The 23,083-nt window shown below is 39.5% G+C and overlaps 2 protein-coding genes across 2 annotated transcripts in view; one reads left to right on the top strand and one right to left on the bottom strand.

Annotated features, from left to right (window-relative positions):
• Positions 1–358: 358 nt before the first annotated feature.
• Positions 359–18,557, top strand: rfc5 (replication factor C (activator 1) 5). Its single transcript, XM_060907434.1, has 11 exons — positions 359–478; positions 1,235–1,299; positions 6,324–6,460; positions 6,821–6,900; positions 8,188–8,261; positions 9,031–9,190; positions 9,442–9,523; positions 9,870–9,999; positions 10,085–10,162; positions 13,959–14,013; positions 18,256–18,557. The coding sequence occupies exons 1-11, from the start codon at positions 432–434 to the stop codon at positions 18,350–18,352; spliced, it is 1,005 nt and encodes a 334-aa protein (XP_060763417.1). The 5' UTR covers positions 359–431; the 3' UTR covers positions 18,353–18,557.
• The window catches only part of wsb2 (WD repeat and SOCS box containing 2), a 40,306-nt gene continuing 35,676 nt past the window's right edge, over positions 18,454–23,083 (bottom strand). The window contains exons 8-9 of the mRNA XM_060907433.1: positions 22,213–22,326; positions 18,454–18,850 (exon numbers count right to left, since the gene is read on the bottom strand). Coding sequence (XP_060763416.1) covers positions 18,649–18,850; positions 22,213–22,326 — 316 coding nt within the window. The 3' untranslated portion in view covers positions 18,454–18,648. The remainder of the gene's footprint in view (positions 18,851–22,212; positions 22,327–23,083) is intronic.

Raw genomic sequence — 23,083 nt, 5'->3', positions numbered from 1 at the left:
GGTGTGAGTGTGAATGGTTGTCTGTGTCTATGTGTCAGCCCTGTGATGACCTGGCGACTTGTCCAGGGTGTACCCCGCCTTTCGCCCGTAGTCAGCTGGGATAGGCTCCAGCTTGCCTGCGACCCTGTAGAACAGGATAAAGCGACTAGAGATAATGAGATGAGATTTATAATTATACACACACTTTCAATGTATGTATACTTTATTTGAATGAATGTGCAGATTTTGTAAATAACAGCTGCCATTTTGCTTGGGATTTTTCCTGTTGGTCTGAAACACTATGGTGGGCGTGGTAACAAAAGTAAATGGGCGTGGTAACTCCTGAGCTCCTCGGCTGTGATAGGATGGCCCAGTTGCCGTCAAGCAGTTCTCACTGACGTGAAAGCGCGCCAAACTAAAGCTCGCGTTGTGGTTGTGATTAAAACATCAGAATGGCATCAACAAGCAAGGCACCATCTCAGAACAGGAATTTGCCTTGGTAAGAGCTTGGGGAATTAATATTGCGTGCAATACGAGCGTGTATATGGATTAATGAAGCTAAAGTTGCGTTAAGTTTATAAAAAGATATAAAGAGAAGCCCCGGTTTAGCTTATAATTAGCAGTTAGCATTAGCATTCTAAAAGGCTAGCTGAGTTAATAGCTAAGCATTCAGTTTAGTCTTTTTGTGTCGCTTCGTTTTAATTCCGGATAAATTCCGCCTCCTGTTCTTTGATTGGAGAATACTGCTGGGTACTGTGTTATGATTGGCTAGTATGTTAACCGTGAAGCTTTCTGATTGGATAGTTTCACGGCTAACGCGGAAGTTGTTCGGAATACGGGTAGGGAATAAAAGTTTTCGCATTTTACTTTATTTTGTTTAACCCTCTTCCTATGATGGTTACCTGGTTAACGGTCATTTGTGTGTACCTTTTTTTATTATTATTATTTTTTTGCGTCAATTTCCTAGCTTATTTCTTGGACAGTTTTGTGCTAGTAGTAACTACATTTTGGCCACAGTTTATTTGAACTGCAGTATGGAAACAAAATCGGTGCTAAAAATGTACTGTAGTGGAGTTGCCAAATCTCGCGATATTACAATTTTTTTTTAAGTTAGACTAATTTGCTGTTTTGGTTTATGAGCAATTGTGTGAATAGATTTATTCTGGAGATCACTTTAACTGCAAAAATATTTTTAAAGGACCCACAACTATTCAATTATTGGATTTATTGTATTAATTGATCTTTGTTGTTGTAGGGTTGAGAAGTACAGACCACAGAAGCTGGATGATTTGATCTCACATCAGGACATTCTGAGTACAAGTAAATAATGAATGATTAAATTAAGCTGTCGAATGATACAGGTCCTGTTCTTCATACAGTGGTGCTTGAAAGTTTGTGAACCCTTTAGAATTTTCTATATTTCTGCTAAAATAAAGAGAACCCAGTTAAACAAGTGAGACAAAAATATTATACTTGGTCATTTATTTGTTGAGGAAAATGATCCAATATTACATATCTGTGAGTGGCAAAAGTATGTGAACCTCTAGGATTAGCAGTTAATTTGAAGGTGAAATTAGAGTCAGGTGTTTTCAATCAATGGGATGACAATCAGGTGTGAGTGGGCACCCTGTTTTATTTAAAGAACAGGGATCTATCAAAGTCTGATCTTTACAACACATGTTTGTGGAAGTGTATCCTGGCACGAACAAAGGAGATTTCTGAGGACCTCAGAAAAAGCGTTGTTGATGTTCATCAGGCTGGAAAAGGTTACAAAACCATCTCTAAAGAGTTTGGACTCCACCAATCCACAGTCAGACAGATTGTGTATGAATGGAGGAAATTCAAGACCATTGTTACCCTCCCCAGGAGTGGTCGACCAACAAAGATCACTCCAAGAACAAGGTGTGTAATAGTTGGTGAGGTCACAAAGGACCCCAGGGTAACTTCTAAGCAACTGAAGGCCTCTCTCACATTGGCTAATGTTCATGAGTCCACCATCAGGAGAACACTGAACAACAATGGTGTGCATGGCAGGGTTGCAAGGAGAAAGCCACTGCTCTCCAAAAAGAACATTGCTGCTCGTCTGCAGTTTGCTAAAGATCACATGGACAAGCCAGAAGGATATTAGAAAAATGTTTTGTGGATGGATGAGACCAAAATAGAACTTTTAGGTTTAAATGAGAAGCGTTATGTTTGGAGAAAGGAAAACACTGCATTCCAGCATAAGAACCTTATCCCATCTATGAAACATGGTGGTGGTAATATCATGGTTTGGGCCTGCTTTGCTGCATCTGGGCCAGGACGGCTTGCCATCATTGATGGAACAATGAATTCTGAATTATACCAGCAAATTCTAAAGGAAAATGTCAGGACGTCTGTCCATGAACTGAACCTCAAGAGAAGGTGGGTCATGCAGCAAGGCAATGACCCTAAGCACACAAGTCATTCTACCAAAGGATGGTTAAAGATCTGATGACACGAACATGACTCTATGCAATTTCTTAAATAAACTATACAACATGGCAAACATGTTAGATTTGTGTTATAATTACGTGAAAAGAAGCTGTTGTTACGCGAATATCCAACTTTTAATTGCACAGCGCAAGAAAACTGGGTCCGTGGCTCGCGGCCATGCTGTGACGTCAGCGGAAGAACACGCTGCGGTTCACTGGCTGTTCTACTCAATGGAAATGGCGCATGAAAACGCCGGTGAACTCTCTAGTGCTAGCTCTTCCTCTTCTGGGAGTCTAGAATTGTGTTGTGAGTGGGATAGATCGGAAGAATCTAGTGATGACGAACACGGGTGCATCCAACCGTACAGGTTTGAACCTGTTACTGTGCACCAATCTGAGAGCGACTCCGAGATGGACAGCAGACAGGCAGACAGCCCAGCATTGACGAACACCACAAGGCTGGATAACAAGGATTGGTAGGTCAACCCGTATTTATTCAAAATGTTACGGAATCAATATTTTAATATTGTGTATTGTTGTCTTGCATGTGTAAACACTGCTTATATCATGTAAGCCGTATGCTACACTGAATACATAGTTCCTAATGGAGCATGCAAACGGCTAACATAATAAGCTTACGACTATGCCTGATCCGTGATACATTTAGGATAATATTGGCAGGCACGTCTTCTAGTTTATGGCTTCTTAGTTTTATCCTTGAATGAAGCAAAATATTTGATAACCTACATCAGCGTAAGCAAATGACAATCTGTAGCCTACTTGTCTGGCTAAGTTAGCTTTCCCTCAGTGTTTGCTTTGAGAAACAAATTCTTTCAACTTGGCAATAAGAGACCACAATGCAAAGGCAAAATACTACAACTGCTACTACAAATCTGTCACATCAACAAACCAGCAAGTGAGGAGGAAGACTAGGCGATATGATGCCCATACCCATAGATCAGTTTTTTTTGTATTAGTACTAAGAAGACGTAAACAAACCATCCAACACCATCGAAGACAGTGCCTACCGTGAATACATAACACTGTTATTGAAAGATCTGTATTTTGTATCTATATATTTGTGATGAACACTGTAAATACTGTAGGCACTGCTGATGGTAGTAACACACGTTTGTGCTGAACCGCACACCCAAGAGATTCTTTTAAGCTGGGAAGGGTGTCAAAACAATCCAAATCGAAGTGTTCAGAGCACAGGACGGATGTTGGTGAGGGCTCCCACTTGTCACGAGTGCGCCTGACTTGCTTCACCCACTTCGCATGCAGCTCGGGATCTCTGGGAAACTTGAATAAACTTACCCCATCCTTGTGGGTTTTGGAGCAAAAGCCGGCAACACAACGCGAAGGCATAATAATAATAAATATATATATATATATATATATATATATATATATATATATATATATAAAATAATGTATAATAATAATACTAATAATGACAAACTGAACACCTGTCGCATCAACAACAAACTGGTAAGTGAGGAGGAAGATTCTTTCGCTGACGTCATATAGCCCCTCCTCATTCGTCTCCTGGGTGCTGCAGCCCCATCAAATTTGCCCAAATAGCCGCGTTTTTTATCATAACTTGTAAAATAGGCGCCTTCGTGAATTAATATATGGATCATCGGGAATTACTTTTTATGTTATAAAACATCGCCAAAGATGTCAAAAACGTGTCATCAGATCTTTAAAGAAGAATAAAGTTAATGTTTTGGAATAGCCAAGTCAAAGTCCTGACCTTAATCCAATCGAAATGTTGTGGAAGGGCCTGAAGCGAGCAGTTCATGTGAGGAAACCCACCAACATCCCAGAGTTGAAGCTGTTCTGTACGGAGGAATGGGCTAAAATTCCTCCAAGCCGGTGTGCAGGACTGATCAACAGTTACCGCAAACGTTTAGTTGCAGTTATTGCTGCACAAGGGGGTCACACCAGATACTGAAAGCAAAGGTTCGCATACTTTTGCCACTTGCAGATATGTAATATTGGATCATTTTCCTCAATAAATAAATGACCAAGTATAATATTTTTGTCTCGTTTGTTTAACTGGGTTCTCTTTATCTACTTTTAGGACTTGTGTGAAAATCTGATGTTGTTTTAGGTCATATTTATGCAGAAATGTAGAAAATTCTAAAGGGTTCACAAACTTTCAAGCACCACTATACATGGATTTTGCACATGACTAAGCGTGCGTTTCTGCGTGAACTGGAGAAGTCCGTAGAACTGCAATGCCAGGAACAAGTGATATTTGGATTGAAATGGAGGTAGACTGTTGTCTCCAGGAACCTCCACTCTGAATACTTTAATTCTTATCTCAGAGCTCGACATGAACTTTTTAATCCAGTCAGACAAGCAGCAAGATTTTTCACTTGTCCTGACCATAACCTTTTTTTATTAATATGTATTTACTAGTTCAGTAAAAGGAACATGATTAACAAAGTTTATCAAAAAGCAGGTATAGTTATGATCATTCTGCTTTTAACTATTTTAAATTTTTCAATAAAACTCAAACTTTAACTGTGACGGTAAACAAAAATTATCCAAAGCCCTATTATGGTGCGTGTGTATGTTTTGTTCTAACCCATTACCTGACATACAGTTTTAAGAGTTAGACTCACTGAAATTCAAAGCTTCTGGAGGAAATAAAGTTAAAACTTGAAGTATAAATTAATTTTAAAAAAATGAGTTGGACATGATAACGGGGACAGAATCGCGTTGTGAATGAAAATAAACCGTAAACGAGTTCAGCACTGTTGTAAAATTCACCTGAAATATTTTGATATTTGTGATGGTTAATATGAATCATACAGAAGAAAAAATACAATAAAATATCCGAATGAAATGAAGATTCACCACAGCTATTTATTTTATTGAGGTGTTTGATCACCATTTCTCCGATTTCGATGAAGTCTGATAATCTATAATTAAATATTAATGTGGTTATTTTTACACATGCACTTGCTGTACTTTGCTTCCCCAGAATTTCGTAAACAATAACACGTTTGGATCGCTGAGGGGATTGAACTAGTTTTGTTGAAACTTTATTGATGTAACTCTTGAATAATTTCTATAAAAATTGTGATATTCAACTCGTCCTGTCAGACAGACAGATGCGAATTTGACTTGTCCCGGACAGTCAGACTACCATTTAATGTCGAGCCCTGTATCTACGTTTTAAAGCTCATTGCATTACAGTCACTGCTCAAAAACATACAAAAGAAAAAATCTGCAGCTTTAAAGCATGTACCTCAATAAAGTCCTATAGTTGACTGTTTTTCTTACTAGTCCAAAACCATGACCTGAGCACAAGTCCATGACATGGCTGAGAAAATCCTTTTGGAAAAGTGTATTGCTTGTTTGTGTTTGGAATAGATGGGCCTCTTGTTGTATAGACCCTTCACAGTGAACCTTTACTCATCCTATCTCAGTCTGTTTATAAAGATAAAACATTAGTGAAATCAACCAGTGCCCAGTACAGCCAGATAATTCTCTTATGGGAGAAAGTTCTCCTCCTTTTCCTTCTTCTTCCTCCTCCTCACTGCCACAGCAGATCTGTTCCACATACTTGATTTGGCATAGGTTTTTACACCAGCTGCCCTTCCTGAAGCCACCCTCCCCAATCTATCCCAACTTGGGACCAGCACCAAGTATGCATTGGCTTTTACAACCCCAGTGGCTGGGTATTTTTATCTAATACCTTTTCCCCCCATAGTAGTGTAATGTATTACTAGTGAATATTATTATTATTTTGGGTGTTTACTATTATAACCTGGCTTTCAAGCATCTACTTGGCCTCTCTTAACTAACAACTGAAATGCTTTACATAGAACGATAGCTTGTTTTTCACGAGCATGTCTGCCTCTTCCTCCTCTTCAGTTCAGAAGTTCATCAGAGAAGACCGACTGCCTCACCTGCTGTTTTACGGGCCTCCGGGAACAGGAAAGACCTCCACCATTTTAGCCTGTGCGAAGCAGCTCTACAAGGATAAAGAGTTCAACGCCATGGTTCTGGAGGTACGACAGCCTTTTATTGTGATTATATATAAAAATTTAATAATAACGCCACTGATGTACATAAACATTTACACACACACACACACACACACACACACAAAATTCACCGTAGGTAGTTTTTAAAAGAAAAAAATTGCATGAAATTCTTTAATTGACTTTATTTAACAACAAGAATTTGTACCGCAAATTAAATGCGTGTATTTTCCTCGAGGCTGTGGAATCAGTGTTCTTCCAGATTCAGCCCTTTGTTTCATCATGGCGTTTAGTATGACTTGACCATTGGAGAGCACATGGTCAGGTTTTCCTCAGTGGATATGCGTTCTTGAATTAAATAAAGGTTTCCTGTTTGTTTGTTTGCAGCTCAATGCTTCAGATGACCGTGGTATAGATGTGGTTCGAGGCCCCATCCTCAGCTTCTCCAGCACCAGGACCATTTTCAAGTAAGAGCAGCACTGTGTTTTCTTTTGGTTCAGTCCATTTCACTGAGCTTCAACATGTAACTTGGAGCTGCACAATAAGGGCTAACGTGATCCTCAAGTTTGTTTATCTTAATATTGAAGTCACATTGAATTGTACCTTAATTGCATGTTATTTTATGATTTAAATTAACACAAGCCCTTTATTTCACATAGGTGTACAATGTTATGTATTTTTCCGTATTATAAACCTATATTCACTCGTAACTCTTGTAATTACTTTTGTCCGATTAGTTGAGTGGATCGTTTAAATCCTAGGAATGTAATGATGTATCATGCGACGATAAATCGCGATACAAATTTGACTATTCAGATCGATTAAATGAAGCTCGATTATCATCAGGCTGCGTAAACTCTGTCTTTTCCTAGCAGTCGTAACTGCATTGTATCGACAGTAATAACGTACAATAGTGGGAATACACATGACTTCACAGTAGGTGGAAGTAACGCAGCTCTAATGTGTCAAAAATGCAGCAGAGGTCTATAAAGTGAGAGCTGTTGTGTGACTGTACAACTAGATTTAATAAAAAGAAATAAGCTTTTACAGACTGCTGAAAGATAATGAGAAGAGAAGCAAATGGAGGAAGTACAAATGTTCGTAAAAGTTTGAGAAAAGACTTATTTGTTATGAACATTCACTTTTAATAAAAGCAGTATTTTAGTTAATAGGTGATTTTATATTTTACTTCAAATTTTACAAATGCAGGTAAATGATTGTTGGTTATTAAGTGACTTTTAAATTTAACAAAAGGAATATTTAAGTTGATAAAGAATAGGAAAATAAATGTTGCACTTTTTGGTAATAAAATGTATATATTTTTTTCTTTATCATGGGGAAATTGAATTGTGAACTCAGTATCGTGAATCGAACCATTACGTGCTTATTAAATCTTAAATAAAACTTTGTTTATGTATATTTATTTTTTATTAAGTGTTTGTTAGCTAATGACAGTTAGCCCACCAGTATCACAGTTAATCATCCTTAATCAATTATTTTGTTCCCAAAATGGTTGAATTTGTTTTTTCAATATATAGTACAAATTCAGATTAGTACAAATTTAATAATGGGCATTAAATAGATAAACTGCTACACACTGCTGTATTTTGCATAGTCCTTTTATTTCCTTATTATTACTTTAATGATGTGTGTGTGTGTGTGTGTGTGGTTCATCCTGTTTGCTTGTTTCCCCCTCATGTAAAATATCTTGTTTTTTACTCTTATTGTGTGTGCGCGCGCACGCACGCATGTAGGAAAGGTTTTAAGTTGGTGATTCTGGACGAGGCGGATGCCATGACCGTGGACGCTCAGAACGCTTTAAGGAGAGGTACTGAACCATCTGCCTCTCTCGCAGCTCACCTGCTGGGCTTCCACATGGCCCTGTGTCCAAATCCCACTGTCTGCCTTCAGCTCACTGACCAAACACGCTGCAGTGTGAACAGGACGGCGAGAGGCAGTGACTTTAAAATGATTTAAAATAGCTGGTTATTGTTAAATAATCTCTCTCTCTCTCTCTCTCTCTCTCTGCATGTGTCTCTCTCTGTGTTCTTCACGGTCTTTCTGCCTTGTTTTATCTCCCTCACTGTCTCTCCCTCTCCTCTTTTCTCTGTCTGTCCTGCTTTTCTGTCAATTTTGCACTCTCACATGCGCGCGTGCGCACACTCCCTACTCTCATATTCTCACACATGCGTGCACACACACTCTCCCTACTCTCATATTCTCACACGCACTCTCTCTCCCTACTCTCATATTCTCACACGCACTCTCTCTCCCTACTCTCATACGCGCGTGCATGTACACACTCTCCCCCTACTCTCACATTCTCTCTCTCTCTCTCACGCATGCACACACTCTCCCCTACTCACATTCTCTCTCACACAAACACATTCTCTCCCCCTACTCTCATTCTCTCTCTCATGTGTGCTCTCACTCACTCACTCACTCTCAAATCTCACACATTCTCTCCCTTACTCTTTCTTTCCCTCTCTCTCCCTCCCATGCTTGCTCTCTCTTACTCTTTCTTTTGCCTGCTCACTCTCTCTCTCAAATGTCACACATTCTCTCCCCCTACTCTTTTACGCTCTCTGTCTCTCTAGTGATTGAGAAGTTCACAGAGAACACTCGGTTCTGTCTCATCTGTAACTACCTTTCTAAAATCATCCCTGCGCTGCAGTCCCGATGCACACGGTTCCGGTTCGGACCTCTGTCCCAGACCCAGATGATCCCCAGACTGGAGCACGTCATCCAGCAGGAGAGGTGAAGCCCATTCGCTTTCACACTGCAAACATTCAACGCATTAAGTGTTTGTAGATCAGGGATCATTTCAGAAACACCTTTTTTTTTGGGGGGGGGGCGCTAATTTGCAGTGTTGTCTCAATTATTTCAGAGCTTCATTTCATGCTTCCTTTTTCCCTAAAAGCAGCTCCTAAAACTTTTCCATATTGCTGTATGTGAAAACTTCCTCCTGAATATTTCAGTCGTTTCTTTGTTCTGTGTGTTTCTGTTAGCGTCGACATCACTCCAGATGGCATGAAGGCTATTGTGACTCTGTCAACAGGAGACATGAGGCGATCGTTAAACATTCTACAGGTGCTTGTGTGTTAAAGAAGTAAAGAATAAAACACTTAGAGGGTGCGGTGTTGGAGTAAAACGATTGATGGTCGAATGGCGTGATTCGGCTAGATGCTTGGACACCCTGATGTTGATGAGTTTCCTATAAGAGCACATCTTGGAGTGTTTTATTCCGACATACAGTATACGACAGCAATTCGTGAACAAGTACAATTATTAATTATTAATGACTTTTTAAATCCATTTATTGTTCTGTTTAACGTTGTTAGTTCTTGCTTACGTTCTAGCAGATACAGTTTTATTTCTCTTTCTTAAGTGGCATGAACGAAAAAAACCAACCGTGTCGTGATTGTCATCTGTTCAGAGCACTCACATGGCCTACGGGAAGGTGACGGAGGAGACGGTGTACACGTGCACAGGACATCCTCTACGCTCAGACATCGCCAACATACTGGACTGGGCCTTGAACAAAGACTTCACCGCAGCGTATAACCGTATCCCGAATGCCTTTACACACGCCACTTGGCATTAAAGCCAGACAGATAATACATGCATAATGCCTTAACACAACGCTAACAGAAATCTTACAGCTGAAAACTCTGAAAGGTTTAGCGCTGCACGACATTCTGACCGAGCTGCATCTTCTCATACACAGAGGTAAGAGAGGTCAGAGTTCACATCAACGCTGACACTTGAACAGCAGACTTGCTTCTTTAGCTCGTGTCCTGGAGCTACGAGATGAATGTTGAGTCAAGCATCATCCTTATAGCTTCTGGTTTAGCGCTGGGGTCACCTGACATACAAATGGGATCGTAGGAGACATTTTAACAACAATTATCAGGGCTCGAGATTAACTTTTAAACCCACTTGCCCTGGGGGGGGAAGTGGGGGTTAATTTCCACTTGCCCCCTAATATTATCACTTTCCCCCCTATTTTGTGAGGGTTGTTTTTTTTTTTTAAGGAAAACCATAGAATAGTTGTGAATTATAACATGAAATGAAGATCACACATTGAGTTGAAGTTTGGTTATTGATTTTTTTTTTTAAACTTGTAATGGACTAACAATTTTATCCAAAATAGTTTTTCCTACCTTAGTCGACTTATTTCCATTTCACATGCATGCAGCTGCTGTTGTGTGTTTGTGTAGAACTCTCTCAGGCTGTAGGTTCGTTACTTGATAATGTAGAAATCATAAAGCAGAAATCTATAACAAAGTTTGTATGAAGAAAATAGGTGCCAAGACTACTCTACTACAAGGATATCAGCTCATATACCGCAAGTAGAGAAAAACAAAATGGCGGAGCGTCTTGCTGAACCAACCAAGGACGAAATAAAAACTCGACTCTCAAACTAAACCCCCAAAAAATACAAAAAAAAAAGTAACAAAATATGGATTACAAGTATTTGATGGTAAGAACATTCCTCCTCCAAGAATAATTATCATTTTTCACAAATTGCTCCTGTCATTTTGCCGGTTTGTTTCCATTCTCCATCTTTAAGCATTTAAAACTTGTTGAATAGCTCAAAGAGGTTTGAAAATTACACAACTGAAATATCCAAGGAAGAATTAAATACATGTCTAAAGCTATTCTATTCCTCAGCAAGACGGCACTTTCTACAACAAACACTAAAGTCAATTCGTGCCGCCATCGATAGGTTTTTAAGAAGTCCGCCTAAACAGAAGTGATGGTTGGACGTTCTGTATAAAGTTTTTATTTATTTATTGAATTTGCAAAAAATAAAAATACAAAATGTTCTGTTTCTCAAAATTCAGTGAACGTGGGTAGAATAAAATTCATCGTACATGGCTTATAGCCAACTCAGTGCGACTCGATTTCATGGAATAACTGAAATATATAGGCATGATAGATAAATCCTAATGATTTTTAAGGATGTGAAAGTGTTGGGGCGTGGCTATGAAATTATTATTTTTTTTATTTGCACAACAAAAAAAAGAACATAATACAATAAAAAAAGTGCAGGAGGAGGGGGAAAAGCGTTTATCGCTTATACTAGGCCTGCCTCCTCCTCTATACTTATTTAAAATTGATTATAGTCTTAATTATCAATAATCGTGACTATAAATAAAATAATACAAGTAATATAATACATGACTGAGAAAAGGCCAGTCCAAACAAACAGGATCAGAAGGCAAGTTTCCAAACAGCAATATTTAATGGCTCAAAGGTGTTTTTTTGGGGGGGGGGTGTACTAATTTCTATAGAATTTTCCATATTTATTTGTCAAAGTCCTTCCCGCACCATTCAGCAGCACATTTGGCGGCGCTGATCTCTGTTTCCGTAGCCCTCAGCCTCTCTCCTATTACATAGCTAGGGTTACAGTGGGGGGCGCTAGTCCTCTAGTAACCACGAGAGTTTGACTCCCCCATGGATTAGTTTTCCGTCGTGTGACGGATTTCCATCAACTGAACTCTCCCAAGGCCAAATGTGAGGTTGGTGCTGATCCGAGGAGAATTAAAATGACGGGTGGTTGGGTAGAGATTGGGTTATAACACTGATGTGTTGCAACACCATCAACTATCAGCAGGATTTATTTAACTTTTTTTGTTTTTGAGCCATGCTTTGTGTCGTTCATTTCCTATGTTTGATCATGTTTAAACATTCGCTGTCTACGGTGCGGCGTTAAAAAAAACATGCGCTGTCAAAATTGGCAAAATACATTCCCATGTGCTTGGCGTGCTTGTGTCTGACCATTTCTGTTTGGTATTAAATTAAATCTTGCCAAAATGACTTAGTTCAAACCTGGACATATAGAAATAGAGCATGTTTTAAAAAAAAAAAAACGAAAAAATAAACCCCGGAAAGCCCGCTCCTCTGCTTCAGCCAGACTTGAAGACCCGATGGTGCAATGCTTGCAGACTGTCAGAAGTAATTAGACCTAAATTTATAGCTAACACATCAGCAGACGCCCCAACAATTATTATTTTCGTTAGGCCAGTGTGTAAGGTATGTTAGAACCGTGCCTTATAGCCTACGTTATATCACAATTTAAAGGACGTTTGAGGAGTTGGAGGCTGCGAGCGCAATGATGTTCTGACATGCGCTAAACTTTATTCCCTGAAAATCATACACCAGCGTTCAATGCCCCAAACAGTCAAAACGTCTAGAAGACTACGGTTAAATAATAATCATAGCCTACTAAGTTAAATTACGTTAAAACATCTGTTTCTGGCCTATGAAATGATGGAGGAAAATGAGAACGAACGCAAAGTAAATAGCAGCCAACTTCACGCAATCTTTTAGGTAACTTAACACTCGTGTTGGCCACAATATTTCTCTTAATAAAATCTTGAATTGTTTTTGAAGTCGTATTCAACACAAAGTAAGGTCAAATTATAATTTTAATTTAAGCGAAGATCCAAACTTTTTTCTATATTGACGTCGAGCACAGAGGAGCATGTCATTCTGCTTTCGGTTTCGGCAGCATGGATGCGCTTTACATGAAAGAAGGCACTGATGTCTGCCATCGATAAAGGTGTAAAACAAGTGGAGGTGGGCTTGGCTGTACGAAATGGGTGAAAACGGAAAGCCATTTAGTTCATGGTGCAAAAAACTAAACATTCCAGGCACTTGCATTTGTGTGGTTTGCCACAAAAAAATAATATATGGAAGCAATGGAAAGAATGCAATAAATTGAATATATTAATCCATTAATTAATTGATAAAAGTTATCAGTTCTAAGTTAACCATTCTCAGAATTTCATCGAAATCCACCCATAACCCCCCCCCCGTAAATTTTCAGTCAATTTTTTTTTTTTTGCTTTAATTCATGGACTCCCCACTCGCATCCGTATTGCAGCGTGCCTTGCCAGATGGCAGTGGGCACCATTTTTATGATGGTCTTTGGTATGACCCGACCGTGAGTAGAACTCGGGATCTCCTGATTGAGAGGTGGATACGCTAACCACTAGGCCACTCACCGGTACATTATTTGTACTAGTAAGATGGAACATTTTGGCTTGTGCACCTTTAAGCCTTCATTGTAACACTGAAAAGGTCAAAAATAAAAAGCAGCATGTAACTTAAATTATTTAAAAAAATAAAAACACTTCTTCCTTTCAGTCCTATCAGGTTTGTGATTAATAACAACAAAAGAATCGTGATATAACTCATGATATTGGTACTGTCATGAAATTGCCCAGACCTAGTTATGGTTTCTAGTTAGAAATGAAAGTGGCGTCTCTGTCCAGAAAAGGTTGAACTTCTGAGTCACACACATTGAAAATATGGTATTACTGAGCATTACTGTATTCTATATGAACAAGAACAACCCAAAGTGAGGTGTGTATGGATGATGATGATGATGATGATTTAGACCTTGTTTCTAACTAAACAATTGAACTTAAGACACAAATCATCCCATCTGATTGATTACCTTTATGGTGAAGGTGAAATATTTTATTTTCTTCTTCTTCCTGTTGCTCTCCTCCAGTGGATTTCTCGCCAGCGATTCGGATGGGCTTGCTGATTAAACTTGCAGACATCGAGTGAGTAGCGTGTACTTTCTTTTACCCGTTTCTTCAGTTGACACATCATTGGAACAGTGTAGATGAAAAGATTTCCTTAGTTGAGCGGTTCTTCATATAATATGGATGACTAATGACTACAGAAGTGGAATAGGGATATTTATTTAGTACTTGTATTATTTACTACACTGCAAGAAGTGATTTTGGAGAGTGGTAAATATAATCTATGCAAACCAGATAAAATTTACTCGATTATTGCAGTCAGCCAAGGAATTATAAAGTAATGGGTAAATTATACATATGCTACCTATTCGTTAACAGTAACAACCGTTACATGGAAAAATACGGTAAAATATACCCCAAAGCTCTGAGTCCTGTGCTCCAAATTGCGCGTGCGTTTGAGTGAGCGGGACAGGGAACTCTCGGACTGCCATCTTCCTCTCTCCGGCTGTTAGTTTAGTGAGTTATAAAACAGGTTCATTACTTGAAATGTTGTGTGAAGCTGTTGTACTGCACTTTATTCTGTTTGATGATTTTATGGATTAAAAACATTGAGATGATGAACCATCTGAAAGTCTTTTTGGGGGGGGGGGGGGGGTACATCTTACCTTCTCCGAATAAGTAATGGTTACTAAGTGATATTAATTACCTTTGATTAGTAATTATCAGGTATTACCTACTAGCAAACGAGATAATTTTACCCAATTTCAATGAGAAAGTAGCTGTTGAATAGATACATAAATGTGAGGTAAATTTTACCCAATTTAAGTATTTCATAGCTTTTTATTTCAGTTATCTTATACTCAATATATGGAATTAAATCTACTCCAAATAAGTCAATGCAAATTGTTACCTCAGATTTATTGGGTAAATTCTATAGGTTACTTTTTTCGGTGTATTTCCTGTTTGGTCTCAAACTCCTTAAGAAGGCAAGAATCTCATCCACTAACTAACTTTTGATGAGGCACACCTGTTAACTGAAGCATTTCAGGTGATGACCTCATGAGTCTGGAAAAACCTCTGAATGAGTAGGTGTGTCAAATATTACTGTTACTGTACGTGTGTGAGATATCCCATACATTATAGGGGTCATTCTAGAATTCGGGGTACATTTTGCATCTCTGAGATAAACCTTTCATTATCTTCCACAAAAGTTTTTACTGAATCACTTTTGAACAGCAATGCAAATGATAAACTTTCACCAATAGCAATGCTTGATCTACATTTTAGACCAGACCTGGGCATTTTCCGGCCCTTTGGTTCATTCTGACCGGCCCACGTAAGGTTAATTAGAAATTACAAAATAAACGTATTTTCTAATTTTACCTCATGCATGGACTGAATGTGCATTGGTTTTATTTTGAAGTTGTGTTCAATAAAAACGCAACGCGCGCGACATGAGCATGACATGAAATCCCACGAAACCTAATCCCGCGATAACTACTTCCGTAATTTGTCCAGACCAACCACAAACTTGTACGTCATCCTTCAAACGGTCCAGCCAATCACATAGTGTGACGTCACCAGCAGGCGCCGGAGCCCGAGCCGATCTGTAGATCTGATTCCTACACCGAATCGACTGATGATCATGTGTCAGCTGTGCTTCGCATCTCCACCTCAGACATTCAACCTGACTCTGATGCACTCGTTAAAGACCGACAGAGACTAGATTTCTCTCACTGAACAAATAAAAAACACCAAATGAGGTGATTAGACTACAAATGTGGGCATCATTATTATAATATGATGTATCTTGTTTGATATTTGGAGTAGAAAGACAATATTGTGATGTCTTTATTGTGTTTTGGGGTGAATGTGACTGAAAAAAAAAATGGTACAAACGTTCACATTTTGTTAACCATTGTTTTGGGAAATTTGATTGAATAAATGACATTTTTTGGAAGGCAACCTCGTTTTTTCCCCCATACTCTTACCAGTCTTGGCAGCTTGTAAAAACAATGTTATTTACTGCTTTATATAAAGAAATACAATTAATATTATGCAGAATTTAGTTCAGCCTTATGGTCCGGCCCTCCACAGAATTTTCTGTTTCTCATGTGGCCCCATGGAAAAAATAATTGCCCACCCCTGTTTTAGACCCAATTTATCCATAAAACATTCAAGCTAGATGGCCTTTCAGATCTTTCAAATGTAGGTCATAAAAAGAATTTTCCCTGACAGCCAGTTATTTTTGTTTAGTGGACTGAAAGCTACTGAATCCGAATCACAGATTTCCAATTTTTTTTTTTTAAACAGAACAATTAATGATTTTAGAGCCACATGACCCTAAATTCTCCGCTATTCTTTCCTGCTTCACCATGACCCAATTCAAGATACTCCATCATACATGACGTGGTGGGCTTTCCCCATTCGCACAAGGCATTGTGGGATACAAATTTGAAACAGGAGAGAAAAATGGAGGACGTGAGTGCGCGAATGCAACGTGAAAGACCGACTCCAGTAACAGAAAGCGAGAAGAAAAGACGTTATAGGGGTGTTCACACGGCAACTTCTACTCCGGTGTAGCACCGGGGCTGCCCCGGTAGAGCGTTCACACGGTACAAAGTTATACCGGTGTCGCCCCTGAAAGCTGCTTAAACCAGTGCAAATCTAACCCTGCTCGGGAGGTGGTTTAAGAAATTTACTCCGGAGTAAATGCTAGTTTGCGGGGCAGCACCGATTATAAAATGGGACGTCTGAACGCTACAGGTGTAGACTCGCTACGCGTGAGGAGAGTTGATTACATACGGGCATTGCATAATTTGCATCCTGGTATTTTGCGCTTCCAAAATGGCGAATATCATCAACAACAGAACTGCGCGTCTTCCAGTGTTGCCAGATTGGGCGGTTTTAAGTGCATTTTGGCGAATTTGAACATATTTTAGGCTGGAAAACGTCAGCAGTATCTGGCAACACTGGTGTCTTCATCCACGTTGTTTTCCCGGCGCTTGGTGATGCCATGACAACCGGGAAAAGGAAGTACATTTTCACGCATGCGCACATTTCATTTCCGCATTATTACTATCGTATAGCACGGTCGCAAAAACTGCCGTGTGAACGCAAGTGGGGCTGCACCGGTGCTAACACGCTTCTCTCTAGCAAGCAGGTTTGTGACATGTGAACGCTCCACAAAATTTACACCGGTGTAAGATATATCGCAACAAAATACATCGGTGCAGCATCGATGCAAATATGTGCCGTGTGAACACCCCTTATGTTCTATACGAAGGAAAGGAAACGCAGGACCAAACTACTAAATATCGGCACACAGCGAGCACCTCGGTGTGATCAGCTGTTCGTTTAGGGACAGAGCGATGTAACTATCTGTACACCGTCAAAGGTAAACCTGTAGATGGCAGTAATGCGACACTGTGGATGCCAGCTGCTGTAAAACCCAAAAGAAGGTAAACCTGCGCATGCGCACACGGACTTCCTCTGTCTGCTTGACTGCACGAAGCGAGTGATTTCGTGCACATTATTTGCTTTAATCCCCTCAAATTAAATAACTTCCCAGCCACAGAATGGCCTGAGATTTTTTTAGATATTACAGAAATAAACACATCACAATGAGCAAATTTCAGAGGGAACTAAATTTCACCGATTTTATGAAATCGAAAGGCTGTCTCGCTTTAACCAAATGACTCCCATCCCTCCCCTTACGTTATTGGCTGTCTTTGATTCCTGATTCATCTATTCAACTTGAATAAAAGATGAAGTGATTCAGTCTAACTAATTTGAACAAAATGTTTAATACACCAGTTTTATTCACCAAATCCGTTAGTGATATTGGAGTTTTTTGGGGTTTTTTTTTAACAATAATGATTAAAATCCATAAATTCTGTTTTTATACTTGCTATGTGGTAGCTAGTTTGAGGTTAGTGCGTGGAGTTAAGACACAGAATGGTGCAGAATGTCAACTCCGTTATGGTCAGGTCTGTTAATGGATTGCCCAGTTTAACGATAACGGAGTTGACGACGACCAACGGAGTCAACGCCTTGAAATGCCCCACCAGTTATAGAATGGGCCGTATAAAATTATTCCTGTGTTTCAAACACTACTTTTCTCTTGTTTATTCCCTCTCATTCATCTTGTTCTCGCAATCAATCAATCAATCAATCAATCATTCTTGCTCTCGTACACCATCCATCTCATTTGTTGTTTGTTCATTTTCTCGTCTGTTATTCGTAATATCACTATTGCAGTGTCTCGTTTTCTCTCGTCCTGTCCCTAATTTGTTCTCTCATTCATTATCTTTCTCTCAGGTATCGCCTGGCCTCTGGTACTAGTGAGAAGATTCAGCTGAGTTCTATGGTGGCCGCTTTCCAGGCAGTTAGAGACATAGTGGTCAGTGATGGCTAATCCAGCTCTCTGCCACACACACACACACACACACACACACACACACACACACACACACACACAAAAACCTTTCAGTCTGACCCAAAAATGACAACAAAAGGTGTAGAATAAAGTCAACTTTGTTCCATCGATTAAAACGTACCCATGTTAGAGCAGCAGTATATATGATGTAAAATTGTTTAAATAAATTTGTACTGTTTAACAAGTGTCCTTTTTTTCTTCCCCCCCCCGTATTGTTCAAACTTTGAAATAAAAGCAGGTTCATGCAGCAGCCACAAACCCAAAGTTTCTCTTAATCAGCTGTAATGTTTACTACAGCAATGGATCCTTTTCTTAGGAATGCTTCTGTATGTGAGGAAGGCCAGGATTTCCTGCGGGAGCGGTAAAGCCTGCACCTGGAAAGTAGACACGGAGTACCTGAAGATGGTGCGACACAAATGTCGCAGGCTAGGAACCAGGCGAGGAACTCTCCAAAACTTCACATATCCATCTCGACACCTGGAAGCGAAAAGACCAGCAAAAAATAAATTTGCGCTTAAAACGACGTATGAAATTTAAACTGAACTCCGAATTAAACTATAGAAGCAGTAAATATTTTAAATACACGATTTACAGAAAACAGGGATCCCAGACGTCCGCTATTTAGCGGAATTCCGCTATTTTTCTAGCCAAAGTGGTGGTTTTTTTAAATCTCTTGTATATCCGTTAAAATATGTTTAAGTAAAATGACCAGCAGAATACATTCTGATTTGGTTTGCTTGTTTAGCGATGTTTTTGTCAGCTTCGTTTGTTCTCGTTGACATTCGGGAACACTCGGAAGTTAAATTGATGTAAACACCGCGAGATTGTACGCGATAGAACGAGAAAACATTATGGCTGCGCCCATAGGCTGCGCCCATTTGCTAGAAAATGTGTTTTAACTCCGTTCGTGCTTTTGTTTCTAATGCGTTGAACTTAATTCAATATGCAGGGCTGTGAAATTTCCGTGGATTCTGTCGCGAAAAATATCTTCACAAAACGTCTATTTTTGCATTAAAAATCATTGGGGGGTGGGGGTCTAGTCAGTTTTAATCGCCTTGCACGAGACCGGCAGCTCAATACAGCCGGACTCGTGGAGTTTTATGCCAGCTGAGCATGGAACACGTCTTGACTGCGACTCAGGAGCAGTGTTGCCAGATTGGGTGGCTTCAAGTGCATTTTGGTGGGTTTTGAACATATTTTGGGCTGGAAAACGTCAGCAGTATCTGGCAACGCTGCTCAGGAGTCCATGACAGAGCTAAAAATAGCTATTGCGTGACCTGGCACTGCATACGTGAATTTTGTACTTACAGGGTGCAAGATCAGACATAGTTAAGATGCCATCAAAAAGGAAAGCTAAGGAGGTGTTTGAGAGAGATGCAAAGAGGGCTAGAAAAGAACACACAGACAGACTGAAGGAAAAGATGAAAAAGAACAAGTTTGCAAAACAAAGAGATGGTGTTAAAGAAAAGAAAAAGACTTTCATTAGATGCTGTTTGACAGACTATGAACATTTTGTAAATAGCTTTAATAGAGAAATGCAAATACTATAGAACTAATAACTAATAGCCTTACTGAAAGATGAATTGAAAGAAATAGCTGGGAGTGATGCAAAGAGGAATGGAAGGAGCCAGAAGTAAAAGATGTAAATAATATATTAGATAAGAAACGTTAGGTTTTTTTAAACTTTTGCTCTGTAGACAAGAGACATTGTGACAGATTCTTGGAAAAAGCCAGGACATAATACAAGAATTAAGTGTAATTTGGAAGACAACAGGTATCTCTCACTTAAATATTGAGCATGATTTTTCACAAAGTCATTTTGAAAGGCCTATCAAAGTTCTTTTATTAACATTTCTTTAAATTATTTACACTTTACTTTTATTTTGATTAAGAGATAAAATACATAGGCACTTATTAGATATTTCAAGGTATTTTACATGGATCTTTCATTTTAAAAGAGAAAACTGTTGATAGTTATTTTATATGGCAAAATGAAGACCAAGACTAGTCAAATATTTACTTGAGATCAATTTTTTACTTGCAGGAAATGCTCAGAATACACCATATAACACCTAAAATGGCTTGGTGTCTGGGACCCTGCGGGCCCCAGACCCCCCCCTTTTCCTCAGATTTCTTATTTACAATTTCACAGCCCTGAATATGTCGTGGAAAAAAGATATCGTCCATAAAAGAGATAGCGGAACAGTGTCCGGGTTAGAAGTAGTATATTCTTCAAAGCTACATTTTCATCTAATTTTTATAAATAACAATTTTTTTTTGCCACTTATGTCATTGATTACAAAATATGGCATCAAATAGATACACATTGTTAAATTCTGTTGCTTTTCTATGTTAAATCTATGTAAAAAATGTGTTCTACAGCATCTTTAAATGTTAAAATCTCAACAGCTTCAGGGGGCTTGCAGCCCCCTTAACCCCTGCTGATAGTTTCTTACATTCCTCTCTTTTTTTCAATTACTGTTGGGATCCCTGAGAAAAGAACGATGTATAAATATAGGGACGTTAAATTAATGTTTTCATGCCAAGATAATGTTTCCAAATATTCCGGTTTTGGCCCTTATTCTGAAAGACAGTACTTCAAAGCAGTTTACATGGTTAATGAGAATGAATATTCCACTACGATTCCTGTTTATAACTATGTTCTCCAAAAAAGTTGGGACGCTGTGTAAAACAAAAATGCAATACAATGATTTGCAAGTCATAGAAACTGTGTATTTCGTTGAAAATGGTGCAAAGACAACAGACCAATTGTTGAAACTGAAATATTATTTATTTAAGATGTGCTCAAGATTGCGGATACAAGCGGCCGAAATGAGTTTCCTTTGCAGGGTGGCTGGGCGCTCCCTGAGAGAGAGGGTGAGAAGCACAGTCACTCGGGAGGAGCTCAGAGTAGAGCCGCTGCTCCTCCACATCGAGAGGAATCAGCTGAGGTGGCTCGGGCATCTTTTTCGGATGCCTTTTGGATGCCGCCCTGGGGAAGACCCAGGACACGCTGGAGGGACTATGTCTCTCGGCTGGCCTGAGAACGCCTCTGTATTCTGGCCGAGGTGTCTGGGGAAAGGGAAGTTTGGGCTTCCATGCTTAGACTGCTGCCTCCGCGACTTGGCCCCGGATAAAACGGAAGACGACGAGACGAGATGCTCATGCTGAATTTGACGTCAGCAACGCGTTTCAAAAAAAAAATTGGAACAGGGGCATGTTTACCACTGTGTTGCATCACCTCTATTTTTAACAACACTGTAAACGCTTGGGAACTGAAGAAACCAATTGCTTCAGTTTTGAAATAGAAATATTTTCCCATTCTTGCCTGATGCACAACTTCAGTTGCTCAGCAGTTCGGGGTCTCCTTTTGTCGTATTTTGCGCTTCATAATGCACCAAAATGTTTTAAATGGGAGACAGGTCTAGACTGCAGGCAGGCCAGTTTAGCACCTGGACTCTTATTAAAACTGCATGGCTCTGTAGTATGTGCAGAAAGCGGTTTGGCATCGTCTTGCTGAAAGAAGGAAGGCCTTCCCTGAAAAGATTGTCTGGATGGCAGCATAAATCCTTTATTATTGTTTGCTTTAAGGTGCAAAGTGAAAGTTTAGGAATAGGACTCAAATCAGAATTCACATGATTTGGTTACAGACAACTTTTAAAGTCATAAAATGAAGAAACACGTTTGCTGACACATTTCTTGTTACTGTCATTCAAATGAATCGCTGTGAAGACTGAATCCCCAGAATGCAACACGCACACACTGAAGAGTAATTATTCATGTACAGGAACGTGTTGTAGGTCTGTCGGAGTTACTGTGATATTGCGTTGTGCAGTTACCCTGTAGCGATGATGCTGCCTCGTGGGTGAAACGCGCAACACAATCCACTGACCCGCTGACGATCCGTCACCAAAACCAGTTTGTCTTGTTCCATGTCCCAAATATGTAACGCCCTGTCGAAAAATTTCCAGAAAGTCTTGCATAAAGGAGTAAGGAACAGCACCGGATACACGTGCTGAGGTCATACTGGAGATGTGTCTGAGCATGCAACACTGTATTTGTATCCCACATGTACATTACACACAGTACTGTGCAAAAGTCTTAGGCTACCTTTTTTTTTTTTTTCATATAAACTTTATAGATTTCTATTTTATGACTTCTACATTATTGAGTCAGAACATTACAAAAACATTTTAGAGTTCCAAACGTTCGTTCATTTTCCAGGACAAAATTAAATGTTACAGGAAAAAAAAAAGTTTGTACACTACCGTTCAAAAGTTTGGGGTCACTTTGAAATGTCCTTATTTTTGAAAGAAAAGCACTGTTCTTTTCAATGAAGATCACTTTAAACTAATCAGAAATCCACTCTATACATTGCTAATGTGGTAAATGACTATTCTAGCTAAATTCTACTCAGGCTACGTTTACATTAGACCGTATCTGTCTCGTTTTCTTTGCGGATGCACTGTCCGTTTACATTAAACCACCTGGAAAAGCCGGGAAACAGGAATCCGCCAGCGTCCACGTATTCAATCTAGATCGTATCTGGTCCGGTGCTGTGTAAACATTGAGATACGCGAATACGCTGTGCTGAGCTCTAGCTGGCGTCCTCATTGGACAACGTCACTGTGACATCCACCTTCCTGATTCGCTGGCATTAGTCATGTGACGCGACTGCTGAAAAACGGCACGGACTTCCGCCTTGTATCA

Source organism: Neoarius graeffei, chromosome 24 (genome assembly GCF_027579695.1).
Source record: "Neoarius graeffei isolate fNeoGra1 chromosome 24, fNeoGra1.pri, whole genome shotgun sequence".
Classification (NCBI taxonomy): domain Eukaryota; kingdom Metazoa; phylum Chordata; class Actinopteri; order Siluriformes; family Ariidae; genus Neoarius; species Neoarius graeffei.
This window is presented reverse-complemented; position numbering and strand designations above follow the sequence as displayed.